Below are 27,267 nucleotides of genomic sequence, written 5' to 3' on the forward strand. Positions count from 1 at the left end.
AAAACTTGGTGTGTGGTTGATGGGTAATGATTTTGAATCAGGGTATTTTTTTAGGATCACACACTTTCAATGTGACAGTGTTACCGCAGTTGCCAGCGTTAGAATTGTCATTTGCTTAATATGTTAGTGTTTACGTTCCGCAGAGAGAGTGAAAGTGTAGGTTTCAATTACCTACAAACTGTTACTTTTAATGAATAATAAGTATTGTTAGATGATATTTGCTTTTGAAATGTAATGTCCGAACAAGCTTCCACCTGGAACAACTCGATAGAAATTTCAAAGAGGCAATGAATTGTAAAAGTTCTTAACAAGTTTATTGTCTGGTCAGGCCTAATTTCACGGAGCTATTTTATCATGATATTGAGCTAGGCCAGAATGAGCAAAGAGCCATGCAGCACACGGAAATGTTGGCTGACTAGTTTTTGTTGCTTATCCAATCACAGACGTCTTTAATAACACCAGATCACTGATCGCTAAACATTCTGTTCTTCCTGTTCGCCATTCCAGGAAGCGCTGTCCGTAGTCTCGGAAGACCAGTCCATGTTCGAGAGCACCTACCAACACCACCACCAGGAGGTTCCCAAGACGTCTTCCGTCTCCTCCGCCGTCAGCCCCCATCACCACTCCTCGGCGCTCCAGAGCGCCGTCCAGAAGCCCAAGCTGTCCCCTCAGTCCTCACCGGTTGTCGACCACGGGAACACCCTCCCCAGCCCCCAACAGCAGCAGCAACAACAGCAGCAGCAGCAGCAGCAGTGGGCCCAGTGCCGACAGCAGGAGATCATCAGGATGAAGCAGGAGCCGGACCACGGAAGTCACGGCCACGAGGCCGGTAGCCTCGGCGGACGGGTGGTGGAAGCCGAGTCCCCGTTGGACTGCAGCGTGACCAAGAGACAACCCCACGGGGCTATGACGGAGGCCACCCAGGCGGCACCCCCTTACCCGTGCCCGCCTTACCCCGGATCAGAATCGGACCGTGCTCGCTCACCCCCGCCCAATGTCACAACCAACGAGAAACGGGTCATTGTGCCTGCTGGTAAGTGTCACAATCTCCTCTTTTTCTGTAAACTTCACTCGCTTGCCCACGAAGCGTAATACAAAATTGTTAACTTGAGCCCTTGCATTGTATTGAGTATAATTTGGAAAAGGGAAAAGTTTGTGCATACACCATGTACAAATTGACCCACATCAAAATTAGAAGTATGGTTCTGTAATGATAACTCAGAGGCGTGGCTCCGCATAAATTACTAATAAACATCGCGCAAAAGCTGGAGAAAAGTCAAAGCTTAAGAAAAAAATGCATTTTGGGACACAATCGTACCTTTGATGAGTTCAAATTCATGGGGTTTATTATATATTGTAAAACACCATTGCCTGCTCATACATCAACTTGACAAACTTCATATACATGGTGCATGCCAATGTATACTTGATTATATAAGTTGTGCCACAAAACTGCTCGACGCAACCAAGAGAATTTCTTTGTTAAATTTAGTGTATTTTTTTACGTCATTTACATAATTATTGGAGGAAATCTATTTTGTGGATGAGTCAAGCGTCTCACGGGTTTTGCCCATTTTATTTTACTGGCTGGTACCCTGATTTTGTACACGACTTTTGCATGGCACTAGCTCCATGGTGACAAGTTGAAGGTCAGTGACGTCACAATTGACGAATGACCGCGCTTGCACCCTTGTGTAAATTCGTTGCGATTCGAGAAGTTATATATATATTAGTCATGGTTTGGATGCGTCATGCTATTATCTCATAACGAAAACACAGATGCTGTTTTTGTTCCTAATATTGATTTTTGCACTATCCTGAACTTTTTGGTAACAGTTACTACAAAATAAATTTAGGAATCCATACACACGTCAATTTTGCATAGGCCTAGGCCTACTTAGTGCTATGTCATGAGACGCGGGCTGAGCGTTTTTGGTATATTTTGTATTATTCCTGTCCTGATATGCTCAGTATAATCCTTATATAGATGTCATTTAGGTAACGACACGGGTCAAGAGAAACTTGCAAAGTCGAGACAATTATGGCTCATAAAGTTATCGCTTATGAGAACAAAACAGACCACACTCATGTAGACGATGAATGTACATAAAAACCAGACAGTCATGTTTATTTCATTTATTTGATCCTAAGGTAAATGTAAACAAATTAACTGGAACTGGTGTTTCGTCATGCTGTATCATCAGCTTTTATTTTCGATTGCCGGTACTTGATACATGTGTGTTATTGCAATAGAAAATGGTGGTACCAGAATATTGCCTTAGTTCCAAGGATTAAGGCATTGAACCTGTGACCAAGTTCATTTAAATGCCGAGCATCCAGCTCTATTAGTATTTTTGTCAGGCTATACCACTTGGTTGAGGTAACACTATACATGTATTTTAGTGGAAGCTTTTGCCTTCCCACCCACAGCAAAACCCTCACGCAATCGTCATCTCTTAGTCTTATCATCAGACGCCTGAAAACCAACCGGCGTGCCGTGGATATATCTCATTATGCGCGCAGTGGCCGAGGAGTCTTTCAAGCCCGCCGTCTATCACCTGTCCCCGTCGCTGCGCTGGCGAGAGAAAAAAAAATGCCCGGCCGGCCAGCGCGCCGTCGCCAGCTCGGGTCTACCGATCAATGAAGCCTTCTTCCCCGTACCGAAGTTAATCACTGAGACCACCTGCCTTTCGCACTCCTCCACCGCGCCGACGGTCCTTTTTTTTCTCTCCTCCGTCTTCTTCTTCTTCCATTCTCCCAATCTTGTCGATGGGCCAGGCAATTCATATAACTTTGTGGATTTTTCTCAGCGCTCGCTGAATACACATTTGCGATTATGATCATCGTGGGGGATGATATAGAAAATACATTATTGCTGTGTTATATAGGCCTATACGGTAAAGCCAGTGGCTTGTTTCCGAGAACTTGAAATTCAAGACTTCGCTTCGGACAGGCAGCCGGTAATTGTCGTGCTCTGATCGGGTGGGCAATTTATATAGAAATCAAATGCCTACTGCTTTTTCTCCTTGTCATAGTTAATTAAATCACGTGAATATTTGCAGCTATTCCTACTTATTCCTCACACATGATCTGCTGTTTGGTGCCATTTTATCTGTCATTACACTTCAATTCATGCCGTGTTGAAGATAATCTTATCAACTATGCTTTACTTTTTTTAGGATTACTTTATCACATATTACATTCGATCATGAACTTGCATAACTGACTCTCTACTAACTTAATTCTGTCTTTAAATTATCCTTTTTTTTGTCTGCAAACGGTAATCGCGGCAAATTTCATTTCTTTGACTGCACTGTTCATGAAGAAAAAAATAAAATAATACCTAAGCCTTCAGTGTTTATATTTTTACTTGAAGAAGTTTGTTTTTCATGTAACTTGTAAGACCTTTGCATAAACTTTTCCCGAATCAAACACTGAACATATGCAATGATTCAAGGTAAAATTCACCTGATACGGATGCACGAAATTAAGAAACAAAAGTGTGAATAATTTCCAAATCTTAGCGGGACATTTTTTTTCATATATATATAAAAAAAAATCAAATTGATTTAAAACAACGAACTGATGGATAAAGCATAACATTCAACAAGCTTAGTAGATAAAAGAACAAACGAAAGATATATTTTAGTATGAGAAAAGTTTAGTCCCTATCGGGGCTAACCATTTTATCAGTTAGCCTACGGGTTTTTTTTCGTTATGACTGCTATTTCGCTTCAATTATATATAGCGATGTATTTAATACTTTCACAACTTCCAGAAACAAGGAGGAAAATGTTACATATATAGGCGTAATTTAAAATATATTTTGGCAAAGCATTTTTTATTCAAGACTGATTGGTGCATAATGTTGGAAGTAAAATATCTGGTATAAAACATCGTCAGTCGAAATGAAAAACAGAAACGGAAAGGCATAGGGTGGTCATTCTTCGGATTGTTTCTGCAAACAGGACGAAATCTACAACGTATGTAATTGTTTACAAAGATGAGCCATCCTAATTTTTATTTTCGATTTCCCTTTAAAACAAGTTTCCAGTTCTATTTTCGCCTCTTGATGACGATCAATACACGAACAAAACAAAACTTGTTGACAGTTTCCCGCCGTGACTCTGCAGCTTTCGGTACAATGGTGAGATCCTCCTTAAATAAACATTCTATAAACGGACTTGAATCGAAGCCCGGGGTTTTAACATGTTATCATTCATGTATTAAAGTAACGCCCTCGCTCCATAACCACAGTCGTGGCCAATTGATCTCAGAGCCCTTAGAGCCAAATCCCCGAGAAAATCCTTCACTGCCAAAAAATCCACCTCAAATTCCCTAAGCAAGACGCGCAGTCCGGTTGACAGGCAGCGTACACTAGGCCCCGGACTAGCCCGGGAAGACAGCCGGAAACGCCGGGCGAACGCGATAGGCAATCGTTGGGCAGGAAGGCTAACCCTTGTCCGGAACGGAAAGCTGTTAATTCGATAGAAGAAATATCGGACTTCCTCCCTATAAGTAATGTACCGAGGAGCGGAAACTGAGGCCTTATACCGTTTAGCGCTGGCTTGTTGTTGCTATACGCGTGTATACACAATGCACTAAGAAAAAAAAACGCATGGTCTTCAACTCGGCGTGACATTGCTAGTTCCTTTACTGATACGGGGAAGTTGTCGATTTCGGCCCTTGACGATGACTTGCACATTTGGAAAAATTAGGCCCGGTCATTTTGACTTTGCAGTTTGGACAATACAAATTGGAACAGTGCCTGGACTGCCTTCACAATGTAGACCGTATCTCGTCCAATCACCAATAGGGTGCAAGTGTAAAAGTTTGCATTCCCAAAACATACATAACTCAGAAACAATATTACAGAGGGGAAAAAACAACAAACAAACAATACGTTGGGCCGACTTTTTGGAGTTTGACTAAAGCAACGTCACGCAGGTTACAAACTGCCTAAGCTTTGATTTGAACTTATAAAGTAAGCGACGCAAGAATTATTTAATTGAGAAAACTAGAAAAATAAAATGGCAAAAGCAAGTTGATACGCAAAGTCTGCACAAAATGCTCGCAGTTTAAATTTACGAAAGTAAATCCGAAAGTGCAACAACTGAAGTCCATTATTTTCATTTTTGTCTGCACACTGTGGACGCAATCAACAATAATGAAGGCCAATAACTGTGTAGTTATGGCCTCTTTAGTTTTGTAAGGGAAAGAGTTGTGAACATCTTTTCCCTCGAAACCATGCGTTGAAACCAACGCGAGAACACCTCTACTGACGCCCATCAAGTTCCAGGAACAAAAACCACAATTTCATTTCGAACGATTAAAAAAAAAATGTTTTCTGACTTTCGTCCACCCACTTTCGATTACGAAGTCTGATCTTTACATGTCTAGCAGACCGCCAGGAAAAGAGTAATTATGAAGCCCAGATCTGGCTCAGGATTTATCCCCGCCGATTAGTGGGAGGGATTATCAAACAAGGTTTTAATCTGGTTTAACGCCGGAGATTTAGCCGGACGATGGGGGAGACCAAGTTACGTTGCACATTTTTGATAGTTTCACCCGCACGTCCGTCAGTCACCGCTGCGGCAGCTGTGTACACGGATTTAGATAAAGGCTTAGCAGCTGACATATCCAATGCGCCGGCCGACTTGGTGAAGTCTCTGGCTCGTTGTGTGCGTGGAGATATGCGATCTTGGATCAAGCATTAAACTTACGCAGGCTGTAAAATTGGGATCTAGAAAGCACTCAGAGAGCGCAAACCTCCGCCAAGGCTTAACAATTCCCCGCCATATTGTCAGTACACCCAAAAGAAATACTCTCATAACTGGTGAAGAATCCTTTCAAACAAATCCTGGATCCAGACCCAGATCCGGATTACTTCCAAAATCTAATCGATTTGTACTTGTACCAAGGACCACACCTAAACAGTTTTTCAATGCAAATCCGTCCTTCACGTTATCTTGTTAACAGACAAACCAACCAACCAACAAAATCCGATGAAAACATAACCTCCTTGGCGGAGGTAATAAAATAATCATGAACAAACAACATAAAAAATCCCATGCTTTTTGAACCGGATTTTCACACAACATAACCACACTGTAAACACGTTGGGCATAATGGGTTGATATGTAGACCAATGTTGGTCAACATATCAACAGGTTAAACCCTTGGGAAAATTTTTCCCAATTGTTGGCAAATTTTTACCCAAATTGGGTAATTTCAAACCAATGTTGGGTAAAATTATATTGCCCAACAGTGTTTTACCCATTATTTTTTTTAATGTTTACCTTCACTAACAAAATGTTACGTAGACCTTGAATTCATTCAATCCCGAAAATTCCATAAGTAATGTCTCAAGCTTCATGTCATCATCATCATGTTGTTTTATTCATGCTGACATTAACATTGGATGTATACATTATGAGTAGCAAAATTAATGTGCAATGTTGTGGTGGTTTTGCGACTTCAATATAGGCCTATAAACGGAATTTTTTTTTATGCATGTGCCAAAATTCACAGGGTCAATTTCCACAACCGTTGTGGGCACTGAAAATGACTTAGTAATCTTCAATTTTAATTGTTTAGCCCAAATTGTCGGGGAGACAGAACGTCCGTAGGTGTAATTTTTTTAAATGAAACTTTAATCTTTGTAAAATGTTACCAGAGGCCGGCCCGAGGTAGCCATTGTAAACACAGGATTTCCAATGCCTTGTTGTACATCAATCCCCATTGCCTGAATTGTTTCCTTCTCTTCCGCCATGGTGACATGTATAGGCCTCTATACAATCATAGAGCAAGGACCCTACGATACAAATGTACATCATAGAAGAGCCTTGACAAATGCTGCAGGGGTCATGACCTTTGTGACGTCAGAGGCAGATGGCATTCACATCAGCGACATGGCGGTCCGCGGGTGCCTCGTTGCACTTTAGCTTTCCTTCCCTAAACAGGAAGGATGGGCATCCGGGATCAGATCCCAAACACTCAAAAAGGAAAAAGAGACTCTTTTATTTTTTAATTTGTTATCTCTGAAAAAAACACACACAGACTTTCTGTATCGCGGACAAACACACATAATATAAAAGGAGGTCAAACCGCAACTGTCCCAACAGACAAGAAAATAAAGGACAACTTGTTTCCGGGTTTGGACAAAAAAATGACGGTGGATTGAAAAAACAGTCCTTGTGGTCGTCGGTTTCGAATGACAGTCATTTATTTTGTTTAAAGAATTAATGGTGTCTCAATATTTTGTAGCCCAATCGAGTGTCCAACACGAAATTGGAGTTACAGTGGGTGATCGAAAATTGAGTAAATAACGGATTTTTAGAAATTCCACTCCATGCAAAACCCCGCTGGATTTTTGCTACCCACTAACTGGGTGCGGTGTTGACAATGACCATCTGTTTTCCCATGATTCTCTTGTTTTTCTGGCAAAAGGATATTATTGTCATCAAGCACAATGTTGCGAACATAGACTTGAATATTGCCTACTCATCATTTATTCATGTTCGACAATTTTTCATTATATGTTTGAAAGAAAATATATTTTTGGTTGGTTCCCCATTTTGAATTATTTTAACTTTTTGAAAAATTCGTTAGGGACTTTTCTTTGAAACATTGCTATTGCATAGTAGTAAAATGTGATTCCCCCCTTTTGTTTTGGTTTTCTAACTTTTCCCAGTAAAACTTTGAACTACAGGGTGGTGCAAAAAGAAGGAAACCCACTTTTGACAGCAATTTTCACTTACTTGTTGAGCATATTTCAAAAATTCAATATTATGGTATTAAAATATTGATCTTTAAACATGAGTGGCAAAAAAGATTGCAAATGCATATTTTGTCTCTGAGATATGGTAGTTTAAACATTTCATGTGCCAAACCTGTTTGTCCACGGATGGCTTTTTTCCATCCGCTTGACTGAGCTCCGGAGCTTGATCTGAAGACAAAAAACACTACACTAGACTTACACGTGGACAACCGTGATTTTGGTGACTTGTATTCAAATTAGCATAATAACACTATTTGTGCAATTTTTTGAAAGATTTTTTTTCACCACGTATGGTTGAAGAGCTTAACTTCACTACATTGTATTTAAAAGAATTTAAATAAGTTAAGTAAGTAGGTTAAAATTCATGTCAAAAGTGGCTCTCTATCTTTTTGCACCACCCTGTAAAATGCAATCGCTCATTAACTTTTAAGAACTTATGTTGTCTGATAAGCGAATAAAGAGTTTTGGTCTTTGAGGCTTATTGGAAATCGGCTTGATGGAAACTGAAACGTGATCATGAAAGTTAAAAGGCGTACTACTACTGAAATGAAAGCTGTGCCGCAGGATAACACTATTCCTTATATACAAAACCTAAAATCTGCGGAAAGTAAAAAAAAAAAATTATGTTTCAGTCTTGAATCAAATTAAATCTCAACTTGAATTTGAACGCCTGTGTGGAATCTCTGGTGCTCACTAAGCATTGGCCTCAAAGCATTTAGCTCTAAAAATTGTTTCTTTTAGTATAACATATATAAGTTCTGATAGCATGGATCAATTTCAGTAATTCTTCTTTTTTTTCAGATGAGAGGAAGGCAATGCTCGTTTGAAACGTGCTTCATTAGATTATCAAATTTAATTGCTTTTAAATTAAGGGACAAAATAATTAATCTCGGTCACTTTTTTTTAATCACACTGTGTTTCACTAGTTCTTAGGCCTATTAGTGGTAAAAAAAAAAAAAAAAGGCAGGGGATTTTAAAACGAAAAAAAGACCGAAACGGGAATCGAACCCCAGACACAATTCCCTTAAATATTTTTCTCAATCCCATAGATCTTAAACTTAAAGACGATGTATCAAGTTCAGAAGTGGGAGCAGAAACTTTGAGAAATTCGAGAGGTTTAGAGGCCTAGTACACGACAATCACCCAAACAGGATTCGAACCCCAATCGTTGACAGTTGCCTTTTCTTTCTCTGCCCAATATAGACTCCAGCATGTGGACGATTGACCACGTGCAGCTTTAGGAGCAGAAACGCTGAGTAATTCAACAGCTAAATAAATCAGAACCCAAACGGGATCATTCGAACCCCAAACATTGACAATTCCCATTTTGTCTCCGTCTCCTCTGGACCCAAACATGTTGACGATGATTAACCACGCAAAGCAGTGGGTGCTGATATTTTGATAAACTCGAGAGGTCTTATATTTTATACACAACCACCCAAACGGATTCGAACCCCAACCATTGACAATTGCTATTTCTTCCCCTTGCCTCCGATAGACCCCAACATGTGGATGATTAACCACGCAAAGCAGTGGGTGTAGACATGTTGATAAACTCGAGAGGTCTTATAAACACACAACCACCCAACGGGATTCGAACTCCAACAATTGACAATTGCATTTTCCATCTCTTGCCCTCGATAGACCCCAACATGTGGACGATTGACCACGTGCAGCAGTGGGTACAGTGGGCGGTCAGGGAGTACTCCCTGCAGGACGTGCTGGTCAGTCGGTTCGGCATTGACGGCAAGCAACTCTGCAAGATGACCCGCGAGGACTTCACGCGACTGACCAGCTCCTACAACGCCGACGTGCTCCTCTCCCATCTCAACTTCCTCAAGCAAGGTAGGCCCTGATATTTCCAAATAGCGCCCTCTGTCTTTGTTACGATTACCGATAGATAGCGCCCTCCGCTGACTGCTAAGGTTCTCTTGGGGGAAACAAAATTCATGTTATGGGTTCACCCAAGTATAAAAAAAAATTCCCATTGACACCAGTGATAAATCCCCTTACTTCAAAATTCTTTTAAAAATACTCGGAACTCCCACAGGTGTTGAGTCTCCCTGAAAATGATGATCAACGTGTCATCTTTCATTTTCTTTTTCAATTTTTGGTGGGTTGACCAATGACATTTCGAGAAATTCTCACACAAAGAAGACCAGGCCCTAAATCCAATTATGTTTCCCAAACTTGAAAAGTAACCATATTTAAAAAAAAAACTTTAAAAAAAGCTAAATGCGCCACTTTCGGACCAAATTGCATCCGAAATGCTCAGAATAGGAAGGCCCAAGGCCAGGCCAGAGGTGCAGTGCCTCTTGTCTTCAATTCCCAAATTCCATGGCTCTCAGAACTCTCTAGTTTGAGTGTATAACTTTTATTCTTGAGCTCGGCGGACGGATTTTTGGCCTACTTATTTGGGTATACCTTGATGGATTTCACTGTGCTTACAAAATACGGAGGGCACCTTTTGAACAAAACAGCAAACTTTTCACTTCAATAATTCTTTAAAGAAGTAAAAGATATTTCTTAAAGACAAATGACAGTGGTACAGAAACAAACGTTTCAGAACATACAGAAAGAAACGTTGTGAATAACACAAGGGTGGAATGAGAAACACAAAGGAGTGATTCAGCAGGGAAAGTACCAAAAGAGTGTGACAGTAGGTGAAGATCAAAGGGAATGAAGAGAAAGATGGGGCAAGGGAAGAAACAATAGATTGAGATATAAAAGCCAATCCGAGAGCTTCAAGAAGATCATTCTATATTTTGCAGAGCAGAGTTCAAATACGACGACATTCGTCAAACAGAAATTGGAAAAAAAATAGTTCAACTTCATTGCGGGCTGACTTTTTTCCGATGTTACATTGAAAGCTTGTGCCTCATCAGGTATTGCTAAAGTCATCATAAAGCTAAACCAAAAGCATAACTTAAAATCACAGGCTATATTTCGCAAATAAAATAAAAATTATTTGTTATTCGCTTTAATTTAAAGCAAAGCTGAAAATGTTGATTTCACATTTTCCTAAATTTATGAGAGGGTGCAGGGTACTGTTTTGTTGTTTAAATCACAATTCCTTTGACGTCAACAATAAATCTGTCACCAAACGTTCCGGGTACACACCGGTAAATCGATCCGCCAAGCTCATGAATAAAAGTTATACCCTCAAAATATTCTATATTAGAGAGTTCTGAGCGCCGTAAAATTGGGGAATTGAAGAGATATGGTAGTGAACCTCTGGCCCGGACTTGGGGCTTCCAATTCTGAGCATTTTGGATGCTATTGGGCTCGAAAGTGGCGCTATTTTGCCATGTTGTGGAGGGATCGTTTTTCAAGATGGCTACTTTTCCGCTTTGGGGAAAATAGGGGTCGTCTTCTTTGCGTGAAAATATCTCGAAAAGTCAATGGTCAACCCACCATAAATTGAAAAGAAATTGAAAGATGACACATTGATCATCATTTTTCTGTGCAGCTTGAATACCTGTGAGAGTTTTGAGTATTTTTAAAAGAATTTTGAAGTACGGGCATTTAGCACTAGTGTCTATGGGAGTTTATTTGCAGGTATGCACCCTATAAAGAATCACAAAGATGGCCGTTTCGCGCATGCGCTGTGCCGCGGCAGTGGTCTTTTCAGTGGGCGGAACCTACGGGGAGGGGGAAAAAGTGTTTTAAAGGTATCAACAAGGGTTTTTTTCCGTAACGGATGCTTCCAAATCATAAGGGAGCAGTAGGCTATCACCCGATTACAACAATTGATAGTTGAAAAGGGGGGGGGGGGGCATTTTGAGCTTTAAAGTAGCTGGAACTCAATTTATTGTCGCTGGGGGCGCTCTACAGCTTAGCAGGGGCAAAACAATCACTATTTTCGGGCTTAATATCGACCTCGGATAATATTTTTCTTTCATTTTTTTTTTCAAAATATTGACTTTGGAGATATTCTGCTTGTCCTGAATGTGATTTTGTGTTAAAATTTAAAAGTTGCCTGCTATTATAGGGTACACACCGGTAAATCGATCCGCCAAGCTCATGAATAAAAGTTATACCCTCAAAATATTCTATATTAGAGAGTTCTGAGCGCCGTAAAATTGGGGAATTGAAGAGATATGGTAGTGAACCTCTGGCCCGGACTTGGGGCTTCCAATTCTGAGCATTTTGGATGCTATTGGGCTCGAAAGTGGCGCTATTTTGCCATGTTGTGGAGGGATCGTTTTTCAAGATGGCTACTTTTCCGCTTTGGGGAAAATAGGGGTCGTCTTCTTTGCGTGAAAATATCTCGAAAAGTCAATGGTCAACCCACCATAAATTGAAAAGAAATTGAAAGATGACACATTGATCATCATTTTTCTGTGCAGCTTGAATACCTGTGAGAGTTTTGAGTATTTTTAAAAGAATTTTGAAGTACGGGCATTTAGCACTAGTGTCTATGGGAGTTTATTTGCAGGTATGCACCCTTCCACACACACAAGATATTGGTCTCCTGTGTAAAGTGAATAGCGCCCTCAGTGCACTGGCCTCATCCAGTGGAGAGTCCGGTTCCATCTGCATGTTAGAGAGCCGCGCGTGATACGCTGTGTTGTAGCCTACAGTTACTGATGCTCTTTGCGATTTACGGGATTTTTGTGACAGTTCTGTTCCAATAACAACGGCGTAACGTTAAAACGGCGGTGAAACTCACGGGGCAAAGTCTACATAACCCGCAGTTCAACCCTTGGTTTTAAATGGCCCGTAGTCCTACATGGCTATATTTGTTTGAAAAGTCTATAAAAAGGGCTAGAACCCGGCAGAAGAATCGCCTCTTGAGCAAGTCAATTTCTGCGATAGCTTCGCCCACGTCACGTTGAATAGGTGTGATAGAGGACACGCTCATGATTATAACGTGGCGGATAACTATGTCTTATGTTTGTGTTAAAACCATGCGATAAGGCCGGTTCGGACCTCATGCGGAAGAGAAAGTTTAGCAAAATTTAAGACGTCAATAATCATTGAAGTTTCATTGGGGCGTTCGCCGTTATACCCTAATGAAGTCCACTTCGCATTGAAGCACGAGCCGGGCCAACCGGTCTTTAAGCATTGAGACGTCTGGATTCACTGCGATGACTGCGCAACTTCTGGGAGCAAATCGTGGTGCTTCTTGCTATTAATGGTCAAAGGGAACAGTTGAGATTCTGACAGGAAAAGTCAGGGGAATAGAGTTTCCAGTCCCTATATCGAGAGGTGACCGTCAGCTACCGCCTACACACCGCCCATCTCCGTTACTTGCCTTGCTGTTCCTCTAAACTAACTCCAGATGCTGAAGGGGATGTGCCGCAAGGTGCACAACACGAAGGGTACTATCACGTGAAACTTGGTGTGAGGGGGTGCCGGATCGTCATGATTATTTTCAACCATTCCCCCCCCCCCCTCCCCTGTCCTTACACGTGCATTGCTTGCCAGCACTGAGGGTCTCCTTATGTGACCAAGGGCCCAGGGGGAAAGTAAGGGGTTGGTTGGGCGGGGGAGAGCTATGTTCCAAGGGTGGGGATCTAACATCCACTGCCCACACATTTTGCACAGCTGAATGGAAAAAAAAAACACTTTACAGTTGCACTTTTCATAGTCGCGATCTACAGGGTGACCCAAAACATGCATCTCAGACCACTAACAGACATCTTTAAATTTCTCAAAAAGTATCGCACATCAGCATTTCATGTTGATGGAGTATAATCGTTTGTACTATTGTGTATACTCACAGCGAACATTTGATGGAAATCCATTCATGCAAACCAGAAATACAATATACTATAAATGGCAATGTGTTTTTGACCTGTTCCAATGTGATTTACACAGTTGAAAAGACGCATTGCAGAGTGCCGGTTGAGCGATTTCCAATGCAATGTGTAATTCCCATTGGAATGGTTGAAAACACATTATAATCTGTTAAAGCTCTGGTTTGCATGAATGGGTTTCCATGACATTTTCACTGATTATTCACAAGAGTATAATGAATACGCTCCATCAAAATGAAATACTCATGTTAGGTACTTTTTAAGAAATTTAACGATGTCTGCTCGCACATTTTTTTGGGAGGTCACCCTGTACAAGCGATTTCAATTTTCCCAAAAGCTTAACGTCTAAAGCTATTGTGAACATCAAATTCACTGGACTGATTTTGGGATACAGTTTATTTCCCAAGGTCGTGGCTATGAATGGCCTGCGTTTCCTCCTCTCGTTATATAAGACTTGACGTTGATAGATAGCCCTGGACAACCTTCATGTCAAAAAAACAACGCTTCATCGAACCACTCTGCCTCATCAGGGCAGTGAGTGTTAAATTCTACATTAGGCTATACAGTGATAGCGCCCCCGTGTGTCGAAAACATACGATGAACAATTTTGTGTTCGATTTTAAGTTTAAAGGTACTTGATTGCACTGAGACTTATCAGAGACATGGGGAACGAAAAAAAACATCGATTCTGCAGTATTTTCTTTTTGCTTCGGTTTAAATTTCAAATTGTGGGGAGTGTGGCCTAGTGGTTAGGGTTCGGGACTTATTATCAGAGGGTGAGGGGTTTGAATCAGGCTGCTGGTCATATGTTGTGTCCTTGGGCAAGCCACTTCACCCCCACTTGCCTCTCTCCACCCAGGAGTATAAATGGGTACCGGCATTAGCTGGGTAGTAACCTTCGATGGACTACAGGGGGAGTAGAAATATTCTCAGTCGTTTCATGCTACTGAAACCGGAGCTTAACGCCGGCCCGCTGGGCCGCATTGGCTCGTCACAGACTTTACACTTTACTTTTTTTTTTACTTAACATTCAAAATATGTAGGTGTTTTGAAGGAGAGTGTGTGATCACCAAGAGTCGATGTCATCGTTTCTTTGATCGGCGCTGACCTATATTTTCCTCGGTTATTCTGCATTTGTGGAAGTTGTTGGCCAAGAGAGGGGAAACTGCTCAATTTGTCAATTAGTGCCCAGCGGAAGGACTTGCTGGCTGCGTCGTGCTATTTGCTTCATCAGATAAGCCACGTGCGGCCCCTGCCTGATCACGAGCGTCAAACAGAAGTAGTTAATAGGCAAACTGTGCAATGTCACGGACTAAAGGTTGATTGGGGAGCTATACTTTAGGGCCTACTATACCCGTTGCGATTTGTATGATCGTTCCATACTTTCGGAATTTGGGAGGGAATTCCGCTATGGTATTGGGATGTGTGTATATCATGTCCTCATGTATAGTAGCCTATTGAGGTTTTGCATCCACGTGACCTTATCCCGTGAACGTTGAAAGATCCGCCATTTTTTTAGACGTTTACCGCGGCGCTCGAACGATTGATCGTATACAGTACATGTACATTGCATTATGATTAATTGCAATGATCATCTTTGGATGAAATATTCTCCGGAAAAGTGCCATTTTGACCCAGAAAAGGGTTGAGCCAAAATAGAAACATGGAATTCCGGGCCAATCGGACCCGGGTGTTTCTAGAGTGTATGTTTCTAAATAATAATAATAATAATAATAATTTGGGAGGCTAATCATCCTTACTGGCAGCTGGGATGCTGAATTGCGAAGGACGTGGCTACAACGTGGTCGGGCCGCTGGCACGTAAAGGCGCCCATGGCTGCCGGCCACATCGACCCTTATATCACCACGGAGCACAGCCTGAGATCGAAAGTGTTTGATTTTTCCGGAGAGAGGAAAACCGGAGGTCCCGCAGAAAAACCCTCGTGGCACAGGAGAGAACCAACGCACAACTCTACTCATATGTGTCCCGCGGCCGGGATTCGAACAGGGGTCACCTTGGTGAGAGGCGAGCGCTTTACGCACAAGCCACCCATGCCACCCTGGCATGGTAATATGAATTGTGGTAATATGAATTTGCAACGAATATTTCAAACTGTTTGGCATATAACGAAACTGGGGTTTCGGTGCAGAGCCTGGAGCCCTGTAGCATAAAAGAAGACCAATGACATCATTATTAGGACTGAAAGCCAAATACCCATGGGCCTGATCGAACCACCATTGGGGAACTACCACTGGGTTTGTTATTAATAAGTACCTCAGTGGTCCCGATAGCTGCTTTACTGGAGTTGTCCTTCCAACACCCAAAACCTACAATTTTCCCCAAGTGTCTTCTCCTAGGAATTCTTGCTACATTGCAGCACAGTGTTTAAGCCTGTTCTGGTCATCTGGCTTGCGGGAGTATGACCGTAACAAATTACTCTTGCTTCCGATTTTGTTCGTTTATTTTGTCGTCTTCATTCTCCCCAGGTGGGCTATCAATCATGATTGACTGATTTGAGCTCAAATTGAAACAGAAAACTTGTGGCACAGACTCGAGGCGAGCTGTCAAACAGTGAGCAAGACGCGACGTGCCGAACTGTATCCAAACGCGGGTTGTGTGTTGTTGAGGGTGCTTCCTGCACGAGATAACAAGGAGGGTTTTAGCTAGGCCATCTGGTTTGTAGACGCGGCTCGGGTCTGATGTCGGCTGATTTCCGCGCCTAACAAGCCCTTTCCTCTCCCCTCTCGCACTAAGCGGGTCGATAGAAGCCACAGCCCCGGTGTCCTTATGCAAGGCCTCTCCTGCACGGCACTGATTTGTGATTTATCATTTTTCTGGTACAGGACGTCTGCATTCTAGCTCTCATTTCTGACGCTGGGGGCGCTAGTTAGGATTGACGATTGTGCCTTTCCAATTCGGGAGATTCACAATGCTGTGCGCCACCAAGAGTTTGCCATAGAGAGTTTATTTTTTCAAGTTTGCGGTCGACAAAACATGGCCCATTTGAATGAGTGTCAGTAAACAACTTGAGCCAAATTTTGTTATAGATTTTGCAGATTTACAAAAAAACATATTGATAAAAAGAAAAGAAAAGGGCAACCATACTCGAATCATACGCTTATGAAACTACTGACCGAAAAAAAATAACAATTTCAAATAGCCTGCGCTCCGAATTTGTCGACCATCTCCTACAATGCACTGGGGAAAAAATTAACTCTCCCTGGCAAACTCTTGGTGGCGCACTGCATTGTGAAACGCCCGAATTTCCATTTTGGGTCCTTGTTTCTTATTACTCCACCGGTGCGATAAAAACGTACTTGTACTGTCAATAACTGGTATACAGTTATATCTTTCGATGCACAGGCACTAGAGTCTAACTGGGATTTCATTGAACAAGTCCGATTCAAGAACAATTAATTATTCCCGGAGTTTTTTCTAAACTTCTGCATCTTAAGAGAGCCTCCTCCACGTGGTCGAAAATGGAAGCAACGCTCGTTGATCCAATTTAGACTTTTCTCGCCGTACACATTTGAAACAGGCATGCAACTTTTCCTTGGATCAGCCGATTTCCTCTTGTTTTTACTCCCCATGTGTGCCATTAAAAAAAACACTGTACAAAGTCTTGGAAAGATTTGAATTTCCTCCTTTTTGTGACTTTCCAGTTGCATGCCCGTTGAAAGCCTCCCCCCCCCCCCAAAAAAAAGAAGGGCCTGATTTGCTTCGGAGAATTAGAACGATGTCAGCGCTCGTCACATTTTATCAACACAAAAACAGTGGCATGGCATACAAGTAATAACATTTTCCTGTCTGCTAAATTTGCAGAACCGTGTACTTAAAAATAATGTTTGCTTGACCTCGCTTTATGAGTGGGCCAACTAGCCCCTTTCTAAGTAATAAATATAAAACATATTATTCATCTCCCCACAATAACATTGTGTTAGGAAGAAATTGTGGTCCGGGTTCTGTTCACATACCACTTTAGCTTCTTAAGCATTCTGCCAGCGTCCAAATTGCCCGAGAAATCACTGCGTCCTCTCCGAGCGAAGCGATGTCAAATTTATCTTAATTCGGCCCCAATCTTGGTAACGAATGAAGTAATTCTCTGTCTGCGTTGGACGCAGAAATCAAATTTAGCATCTAAAAGCATTTATCAATTATCGGGCCATCATATTTGGGCTGACCCAGTTCTGCCCCTTAAGTGTGCTAGTCAAACGCGGGCAGAAAATCAGATTTCCTCTACATATAATTGTTTCTCGACAAACATGACTCACGTCGGATTTATTTAGGCTCGGAATCTCTGTTAGACATTTCAACATCTCTAGCCAGGAGACATCTTCTGTTCGTTTGAAACCTCGGCTACGCAAAAAAAAAATGTCAGAACAGTTCAACGGTAAGACGCGGCGCAGCGCAAAACACAATTGTTTGTGACACACTGAAGTATTTTTATTGAAAGAAAAAGAGGGGTTGACAAATGCCGTTTGGGCTGTGGCGAGGAAAGGTTAGAATACATTAAAAGTTTCTCTTATCAAACCAGCAAAACATAACTTGGAGGAGAAATGTAAGGGAGTATTCTCCCACAAGATTGCCCGGAAAGGGTCTTTAACATAGAATTATAAAGGGTTCTCCCAAATACGCACGATGCGGATTAACGTTTGCTTAAAAAAATGCATGTTCTGTAAGGCCAGAAAAAGTCTTCGGTTTCTGGTATGGAGCTTGCCCCAAAAGTTGTCAATTTGTTTTTATCTTCAAATATCGGCTGATGACTGCAAATGGTGCCCGACTAAATTGAGTGCAAAATGTATTGGAGCCCAGAGAGGCCACACAAAGCTTATACTCGATCGTAACCCCATCTGAAAAACACGTTAAAATTATGCAGCAACAGGATTCCAGTCAAACCAGTGAGTTTGGCGGTCTTGAGACATCATCTTACATTGAAAAAAAAAAACTTTTTAATTTTGCCAACGCGCATGGCTACGGCGACGCGCGCGCAGACCAGAAACTGAAGCCTTTTTTTTGCCTAAAGTTGTTACACCCAAGGGTATGTCTGTAATCAACGAATGTCCAAAGTGGAGTTGTTCAAAGCCTTCATGTAGTTTCCATGGAATTGAACGCTTCTGTTCATGTGTTTACACTCCGAATTCCGTTCCTTTCCATCATGCACACAAAATCTTCAACTTGTATATCTGCTGCCACCACGAGTCTCAAATCTTCCTACACTCCGGCGAGTCTGCAGAAATAACCACAATAAATGTTAAAAGCGTGCAGGATATGGATCTCGTCTGTTGGTCGTAAACGAATAAACACACCTGCTTTTGTATGTTTTTGTTTGTGTGAGTTTTTTTTTCTTCAACCAAAAATATAAGGTTCCGGTACTACATCATAGCTTTGATTCTATTAGCATGCAGTGGGAACCAACGAATACAAATGGCATGCCGCAAGCACGCAAGATCGTACAGCGGCATGGCTTCGATGTCGTACATCACAAATGCGTCAGAAAAATAGGCTTTTTCGTCAAGATTTAGCTTGTCAGGTGAAAATAATATCGTGTGTAACGATTATAATGTGCATGTAAATGGCGTGCGTAATAGTATACATGTGCGTATGATTTATTGGGGGCTGAAAAATGTGATCGGCAATTTTTATTTTTTTTGCGTGAGCCATTATACTGACAGCTCGATCGGTTACTTCTGACACGCGTTCTGGGTAAAATGTCCCTTACCGAAAGTCCAGGTGTGGACAGTGGTCACATTCGACCATTTTTCATGTTACCATCGTCTCGGTACAACCTTCTCCCCCAAAAAGTCCAGTGTGGACACGGCTATTGTGTATTTGTTTTTTAGTACCGCTTGGTGGCGCTCTCCATGTCATACAAGTGTTAAACACGCTACAGTATTAAACAACTGCCACCCCGAACAAAAATGTTGTCCCGATAAAACCGATGTATGAAGCTAAAAGAAAATGGAGTCAGCCTTCAAGAGGAGGAGGGAGAGTAGCTAAAAGTTCAAAATTGCCAGATCAATTTTAATCATCAGAGTATCGGCTACAAATTGTCATGCAATTCCCTGCGCATGTGGTTTTTGTGTAATTGGATTACTGCCAAGAAGTGCCGTTGGGGCAAAGTGCAGGCAGGTCTCGTCTGACCCCTGATGGAGTTCCCGTCCCGACATTCCGAATCTAAATTGATAATCGGGAGTGTTCCGCGGTGGCTACTGTATGCGTTCTGATTAGGTAACCCACCAAATAACAGGTTAATTATAAAAACATTAGTCGCGCAAACAACCCGACTATAATTCCTGCATCGTTATACTGCTGGCGATTCTCTAAAAAAAAAAAAAGCTTTTAGGTCTCGCAGAGCGAGATAATGGTGTGTGTACACATTCAATTAGGCAGAACATTAAAACAAAAAATACTTTTAAAAAAAAAGCGAGTTAGTGAGTGCAATGACATGCTGACGGCCAGTAGGACGCGATGTGGCCAGAGCCGGCTTGAGATGGGGACAAAGTACAAAATATGGGCAGAAAAAAGCGCCACACTTCAAAGACAGATGTGATGAAATTGCTATTGGGTTCGCGTCACTGGTTTTGATATAAACAGCAATTCACGGCATTTAATAGAACCCAATACATTAAAGGCATTAAATGAACCTTTATCATCCTGCCACCATTTCAGTTGTGTTCCCTGTATCCAATAACAGTGCTGAATGATGGTATTTTGGGTGCAAAAAGGAACCAGACTATTGTTTCAAGATGGCCGCAACATGATAATGGTCTATACACGTACACCTTACCGCACTTTTCTGTCCTTTCATGTGTCCTTTATTTTGCCCAACTTGCACGCCTGATTTTTTTATTTCCACTGATTTTGCCGACATTCATTTTTGGGGGGCAGACAAGACAAACAAGCTGTCGATAACGACGAATATACTTCTGTAATTGTGGAACTTCTTACGACATGATACTTAACAAAATAAGCATTACAATGCAACCGAGGCATGCGCACAGCCTTAAATCGCAACTGGGCATCTCCTGCCACAAGAGGGCCTGATCTAGTCGCGCGCGAGGCCGAGTTGACTTGATGTGTATAGTGAATTCAAACACCGTTGATTTTGCAGTGAATTTTGTTAGATTTAATTTTTTTTTGCGGGGGGAGGGAGGAGAACTCAACCAAACTACGTTGGTTTACAAACTAAAATCAATGAAGATACTCTGTAGAATGGCAGTGAAAAACATACCCCAAAAGGGAAGGTGATGTACAATCAGTTTGAGAATTCGGGGATCTCCGATTTAACGGGACTCCAACCCGGATCGGTGGGTTAAAATTGCTGGGGGAAAAAAAACTAATGTACAAACACGGCTATCCTGTCCACATTTTCTCTCTCTCCAAATGTTCACATTTTCAGTTATTTCCTTTTTCTTTTCTTTTATTTTTCTGACAGCGCCACTGCCAAACCTGACATCAGACGACGTAGACAAAGCTCTTCAGCCTTCCCCCAGGGCTCCGCCTAGCTCACAAGGTATAACCAATTCAGCATGCATGCGCTCTTACTAAACCTAGAACATAAAATACAAAAATACCAACCCAAGTCCGTATGTAATTAAAGCATCTGACTGAGCAATGATTCGGGCGATTCACAATGCAGTGCGCCACCAAGAGTTTGCTACCGAGAGTGCATTTTTTGTTCCCAGTGCATTGCGGGAGATGGTCGACAGATTTGACAGATTAGAGAAAACAGTCAGTGGTTTTCACTGACTTGTTTCAAGAGTGAACAGGTAGTATTCAATTCAGCGGACTCGAAACAAAGTCTTGGAAATTAAGTGCCCTTGTAGCCTGAATATCCGACTCCATGAAATATGGACTCTTTGGTAGTATTGCGCATGCGTAAAGTACGATAATATGCTATTTTTAGGATCGTAACGGGAGAGTGACCTGTCACGTGCGAGGGATTAACCAATGATAGGGAAAAGCAGTCCGACTTTCATAGGCGTCGGATTTTCATACGACACCGTGACATGAAACGACATTCATTCAATGTCATTCTGCATAGTGTGTCAAAATCGTCATTGCGTTTGCCAATTAACTTCCGAGGAAAACAGAAAAGAACAGGAAAGAAAAGAACAAAAACACAATGACCCGTGTTTATTGTGCACGGCGTTCTCCCTCTTGCTTTTTAATATTGCCTGTTCTGCCCCGTGTGGACGGTGCCTAAATATTTATATTTTAAAAAGAAAAAAAATTCACGCGACAACAAACAAGCCCTCCTAGCGAGCCGATTGAGTCGTGGTTCCGGAGGAAACGAGGCTTCGTCTCCCCTTCACGATCCCTTCACTCCCCGCCCAATAACACTAAAACTCCGCATCGATGCGGATCGCGGAGTAGACGCGGGGGAGAGAATGCCGTGTTGACAAGAAAAACACCGGACTCCCTTGCCCCGTTTTGGTTTTGAGCGGACGGAAGAGGAAAGCAGACCCGTGTATCCCCCCAGCAACCTTCCGATGCTTCGATCGCCTGGGCGCGGTGTGATGATTATTATTGTCCGGACTATTTCCCCAACTCTTTCTCTCTACCTTTTTTTGGCCCCCGTCTCTTGACAAACATATTTATGGAGTCCTGGTCGTGTTGATTGTGCGATGAACATAATTTCATCTTGGACAAAAAAAATCCGGTGAGGCCTGTTCTGTGTTTTTATTATGAGCTTTGTGCCGCAGGTTTGACAATTTCGGAGCTTTTGGCCTGTCGTTTTTAACTCTTATTGAAAATCGATGGGGAATCAAAACATGTGACTGTTTTGGTTTCTTGGGCATTGCAGACGACCAAACAGAGATTGCATTGGTGTGCGCTGTGTTGCTTCCACGGTTGTTATCGTTACCGGTCGTTGTATGAAAGTTGGCATTGAAGTTAATTCATACAGTACTCGACTAGAGTCATTATAATTACCGACATCGGCATGACTATGGTCACCATTGCTTTCGTAGCCGTCAGGAATACTTATGCTCTCAACATTGGCATTCTAGGCACATCACCATAGGCTAATTATCATCATAGCAATCGCAAGCTTCCTATCGCCATAACAATCATCATCAGAGTTGCCTACACCATCCACACAATGATATTCTCAAGCATATACAATCATCATTTACATGATTACCATGCAACTGCTCAATCACCATTTAACATCACCACACAATCGTCGCCTTAATCATCAACACCCTCAAATCATAATCACCATGCATCCCATCACCACCACAACAACTATTACTGTCAAAACATAGTCAAATCACCACCAACATCCATCATCAACACCTTCAAATGCATAATCACCGTGCATCCAACCACCACCACAACAACTATTACTGTCAAACCACAACCAAATCACCATCATCATCATCACCATCATCCCCAATCCACAACTCTAACCTGTAACTCTAAACCATCATCAATTTCAAACCACAACCAAATCACCGTCATCATCATCATCATCACCATCATCACTAATCCACAACTCTAACCTATAACTCTAAACCATTATCAATTTCAAACCACAACCAAATCACCATCATCATCATCATCATCACCATCATCACTAATCCACAACTCTAACCTGTAACTCTAAACCATCATCAATTTCAAACCATATCTAAATCATCCTCCTCATCATCATCATCCCCATCAAAATCACCATCGCCACCAGCACCATCATCGTTTTCTTACCCTTATGTGCGAACCCAATTAGATTCTCACTTCAAGCGAATTTAAACAGCATGCGAACCAGTTTATCAAGCTGTAACGCTGAAGGTATACAATGAAACACTTTACTTCGCATTCGAAATTTATCAAGGGAATGATCTTCACTTTCCTCCTGACTTCGCAACATCATTATTTTCTTCTGGCATACATCAAACTCATTAGTGCACAGGTATATGAACCGTTAAATGTTGACATGTACTTCATTACATCGAATATTGATGGACATACCTAATGAAAGCGTTAAAGGGCCCATGCAAAGTAACTTTTGTAGTGCAGTCCTTAAACATGCACCTTTGTGTCCCATTTAACCTTATTTTCAATATTCGTTTTGCCATTTTCAAGGGTATTTTGGTGCCTTTTGAATATGCTATCGCAAATTTCCATATTCATGAACAAATCTGTGATGTCATCCCGGGCATAAACCTCAATGTTACCGCTATTTCAGCACAAAAAGTTGCTAGAATTGTGGATATTTTGCTGTCGTACACATTATTTTCTTTGGTGATTCGTTGTTAAGTAGTACATGTCAGTAAGCCGATGAGCAAAGTTTTCTCACAAATGTTTTCAATGAGCAAAGTTTGGGTTCACAAAGTAAACAGAAAACCCCTAAACTGAACAGTGTCTTCCTGAAATGACATCACGCAACAGCGCCTTCAGTTGTCCGATAAAGCACAGAACATGTGAAATGTTTAAAGAAGTGCACTTTTCAATAAAATTTACCAAAAGGGATGTCAACTAGTTTTCGTACATTTAAGAGGAGAAGAACGTTGCACAAAATGTGTTCCAAAGAAATATTGATCGCATGGCCCCTTTAATACAAGCTATAGATCGATTGCATTTAGCAGCCATCTTTGTTTTGTTATGTTAATTCGTTAACAATGAATGCATAAGAGGTCTTCTTATGAGTATCCCTGTTGAACAAAAGCACGTGTCACACCTCCATGAGGGCTAAAAGGTGGGCGCGGCATCCGGGAATGTTTTACATTGGCTTATCTAGCTCCCAGACCTATGTTCTTGAAACTCAATGGTTCTTGAGTCTGGAGTGCTGAATGCATTCGAATGGTGACACACAGCAACCGATGAAAACTGATGTGCAAATGAATAGGTGTTTTCATCGGATGACGTCACTCCGCCCCCATCTATAGCTGTTCTTACCGATGATTAAACAGAGAGAGAGTTCCAAAGAAGCCAAAGGCAATAGATAGAGTATTGAGGAGGAAAACTCTAAAATAATAAGAAAGAAACGGGTAAGGACTGAAGCCAAAACACAGATTACCTGCCTTGACAGGATTCGAACCCCGAACTCACAGATATACAGTGAAATCGCGATAAGTCAAACCTCAAGGGAACAGGTTCAAAATTTGACTTAAGCAGAGTTTTCAGTTAAGCAGGATTGTATATCATTGTTATACCACTGAAGGGAATGGATTCTTTGTTGGACTTAACAGTTGTTTTGAGTTATCAGAGTCTGACTTATCGAGATTTCACTGTATATAAGTGTATATTCAATCTCCCATATCAGATTAAAATTCACAGTGCTTATGTTATCCCGTAATTTATTTTCTCTCTTTTTACGCTACAGCAACGAACATTGGAACGGCTCAGCCCATCACCGAGAAGAAATACACGTGCAATGCTACAAATTACTACCCGGATCAGATGCAAAAAGGTAGGATACGCTGTCTTTATCTGATATTCGCAAGAAAAATGGGAACTGGTTAAATGGTTTTGGCGTAACAGGTCGAGTTATGTTTTTTTCTAATAAAGTTTTGTTCATGAGACTGTTGTTGGTAGGCGTACTGTTTTTGTTGTTGATATTTTATTGCTACTAAATCTGCAATCTCTCAACCGGCTGTTTTGGATTTTTTTGGGAGGTGTGTTTTTTGGGGGGTTGCTGTAGCCATGATAAGGAATCTTGAAAAATCGTTTCAGTCGGACTTTCGGTGATAATTTATCAGAAAAACGTGGAGTCTTGGATGGTCACTCTAAGCTTCAGTAGCGTGAATATGTTGCTCATGACTTGGGTACAATTTACAAACAGGACTGTTCCAATCTGCGTCAGATGCGAGTTTACAGTGAGAATTATAGCGACAAGGAGACTTTGTAATATTTTAACGGTAACCGGATATAATTATGTTTTTCAGACCTGTCGTTAAGTTACATGTTTCGTTTCGCCAATTACAAAAACATATTGTTAATAAATTGAGATGAAATTAGATGACACTTGATTTTGTTTGATTGTGTTTGTTTCTTCAACAGCAAGTGCCAGTGCGTTCCCGTACCCAGTCAGCTCTCACGTGGACACAAATTCCCGGATGCAACGAACAGGTAGGACAAAACTCTATTTTTTTTTTCGTTTTTTTTTTTCAAAGAAGGTAGTAATGGAATAAGTTTGACTAACAAATCATAAACCGCGAAAGGTCTTTTGTTTTCTTTTCCATGGCCGGCAGTCAACAAGAACCTCGCCGTGGCGCGGTTCAATTTCGTTCGGAATTCCCCACAAAAGGGGAGGAGTACAATTGAATAAGGGGGTGGTTATGTCGTGTGAGGAAATAAGTATCCCTGTTGGGTATGTCTTCAAAGTAATTACCGTCAGGTATCGATTTTGTTGTTGAAGGCTGTTTTGTAAGCTATCGAGAAATACTTTTGTTGTTACCTTTTGTTCTGGGGAAAAATTTCGTTCATAAATAACCTCGTCAGTTCCTTGACCTTTTCGGCATTGCCTTTTCGCTATCTCTTAACCCCCCCCCCCCCCCCCCCCCCCCCCCCCGCCGCTTCATCATCTGTTGAATCGCACCCCATCACCTCGCATTTCATGCACTGCCGGTGATCTCCAATATCTCAACTACCGGTGCACCAACGAAACAGGTGAATTTTTTTCCCTCATTTGTTTCGTGCTTCTTCTCCCTTCGTTTTTTTTTGTTATTTTTATTTGAACCGATGACACCAATAAATGAAAATCCCCCGTTGATCAAAAAGACCGGCGAGCGTAAGTAAGTGTCTCGGGCAACGCTCGTGGGCCACGGAGCTGTGGGAGAGATGACTGCGCGCGGTGTGTGCGGAGGAGTTTGTTCTCCTACGGTCGGAAATGCTCACCGGACCCGCTCAACCGTCATGTTTTCCTCGGCTCGGAAATTGTGTACTAAAAGCCCCCGGTCCCCTTTCAGGCGCGCTCAGTCCGAAAATCGGCCAACAATAGGGGTATTTCATTGCCCATAACGTCAGTTTAGTCGTCTTGGCGAGCAATTAAAGTGACGCGGGCAATATGTTCGGCAGACGAGGCTCGTTTTTATTCCGAGTTGCTGGAGCTTAAACGGTGGGCGACTGCGGCTCCCGAGACAGAGAGAAGGAGTAGGGGGAAGAAAAGAGTCATTTTTTGTGTATTGTTAATACGAGAGTGACTTATTTGGGCCGTGAAAGTACGCCATTGCAAAGAGTTTAAAACTGACTTGTGACGCTGAAAGCCGCACGAACAGCGGCGCCTGATCAAAAAAAAACAGCAAGTACATTCACAGGGGTAAAGGAAGAGTTTTCTCCAAGTCTGTCAGACCAAGGTTTGAGAACTGTGACGAGATTGGAGGACGGGTAATTGGTTGGATTCCAGTTTTATTTATGATTACTTTTTTTTTTTTTTTGGTTGAGCTCCGAACCGGTTGTCCGCTTCTTCCCTCGGTGTTTGGAGGGTGTGTGCGTGTGCGTGCAGCGCGCCGCATCGCGCCAAGCCCGTGATTGCAAAAAAAAAAACGGTATTGATTTTTCTTTTCCTCGCTGGCGGATTGCCGGCTCTAGACCAAGAGCGGAGGAGGAAATAGTCCCTTTGTTGTCCAGATCCCCCCGTTATGAATTTCTGCCTGTTGCAGGTGCTTTTTGCGGCTGTTTTTTTCTCTCTCTCACCCCCCTCCATCTCCCGTGTCTGTCTCTCTTTCAGCTTTTCTCTTCCAGGATTTCAATTCCAATCCTAGCCTCCAACGATTGGGCTAA

The 27,267-nt window shown here is 41.9% G+C and overlaps 1 protein-coding gene across 1 annotated transcript; it reads left to right on the top strand.

Annotated features, from left to right (window-relative positions):
• Positions 1-27,267, top strand: LOC119735154 (transcriptional regulator Erg-like). Its single transcript, XM_038208857.1, has 7 exons — positions 1-23; positions 508-1,033; positions 9,425-9,625; positions 20,978-21,055; positions 24,869-24,955; positions 25,546-25,614; positions 27,215-27,267. The coding sequence occupies exons 2-7, from the start codon at positions 541-543 to the stop codon at positions 27,265-27,267; spliced, it is 981 nt and encodes a 326-aa protein (XP_038064785.1). The 5' UTR covers positions 1-23; positions 508-540.

The sequence above is a fragment of the Patiria miniata genome, unplaced genomic scaffold, assembly GCF_015706575.1.
Source record: "Patiria miniata isolate m_02_andy unplaced genomic scaffold, ASM1570657v1 HiC_scaffold_29, whole genome shotgun sequence".
Taxonomy (NCBI): domain Eukaryota; kingdom Metazoa; phylum Echinodermata; class Asteroidea; order Valvatida; family Asterinidae; genus Patiria; species Patiria miniata.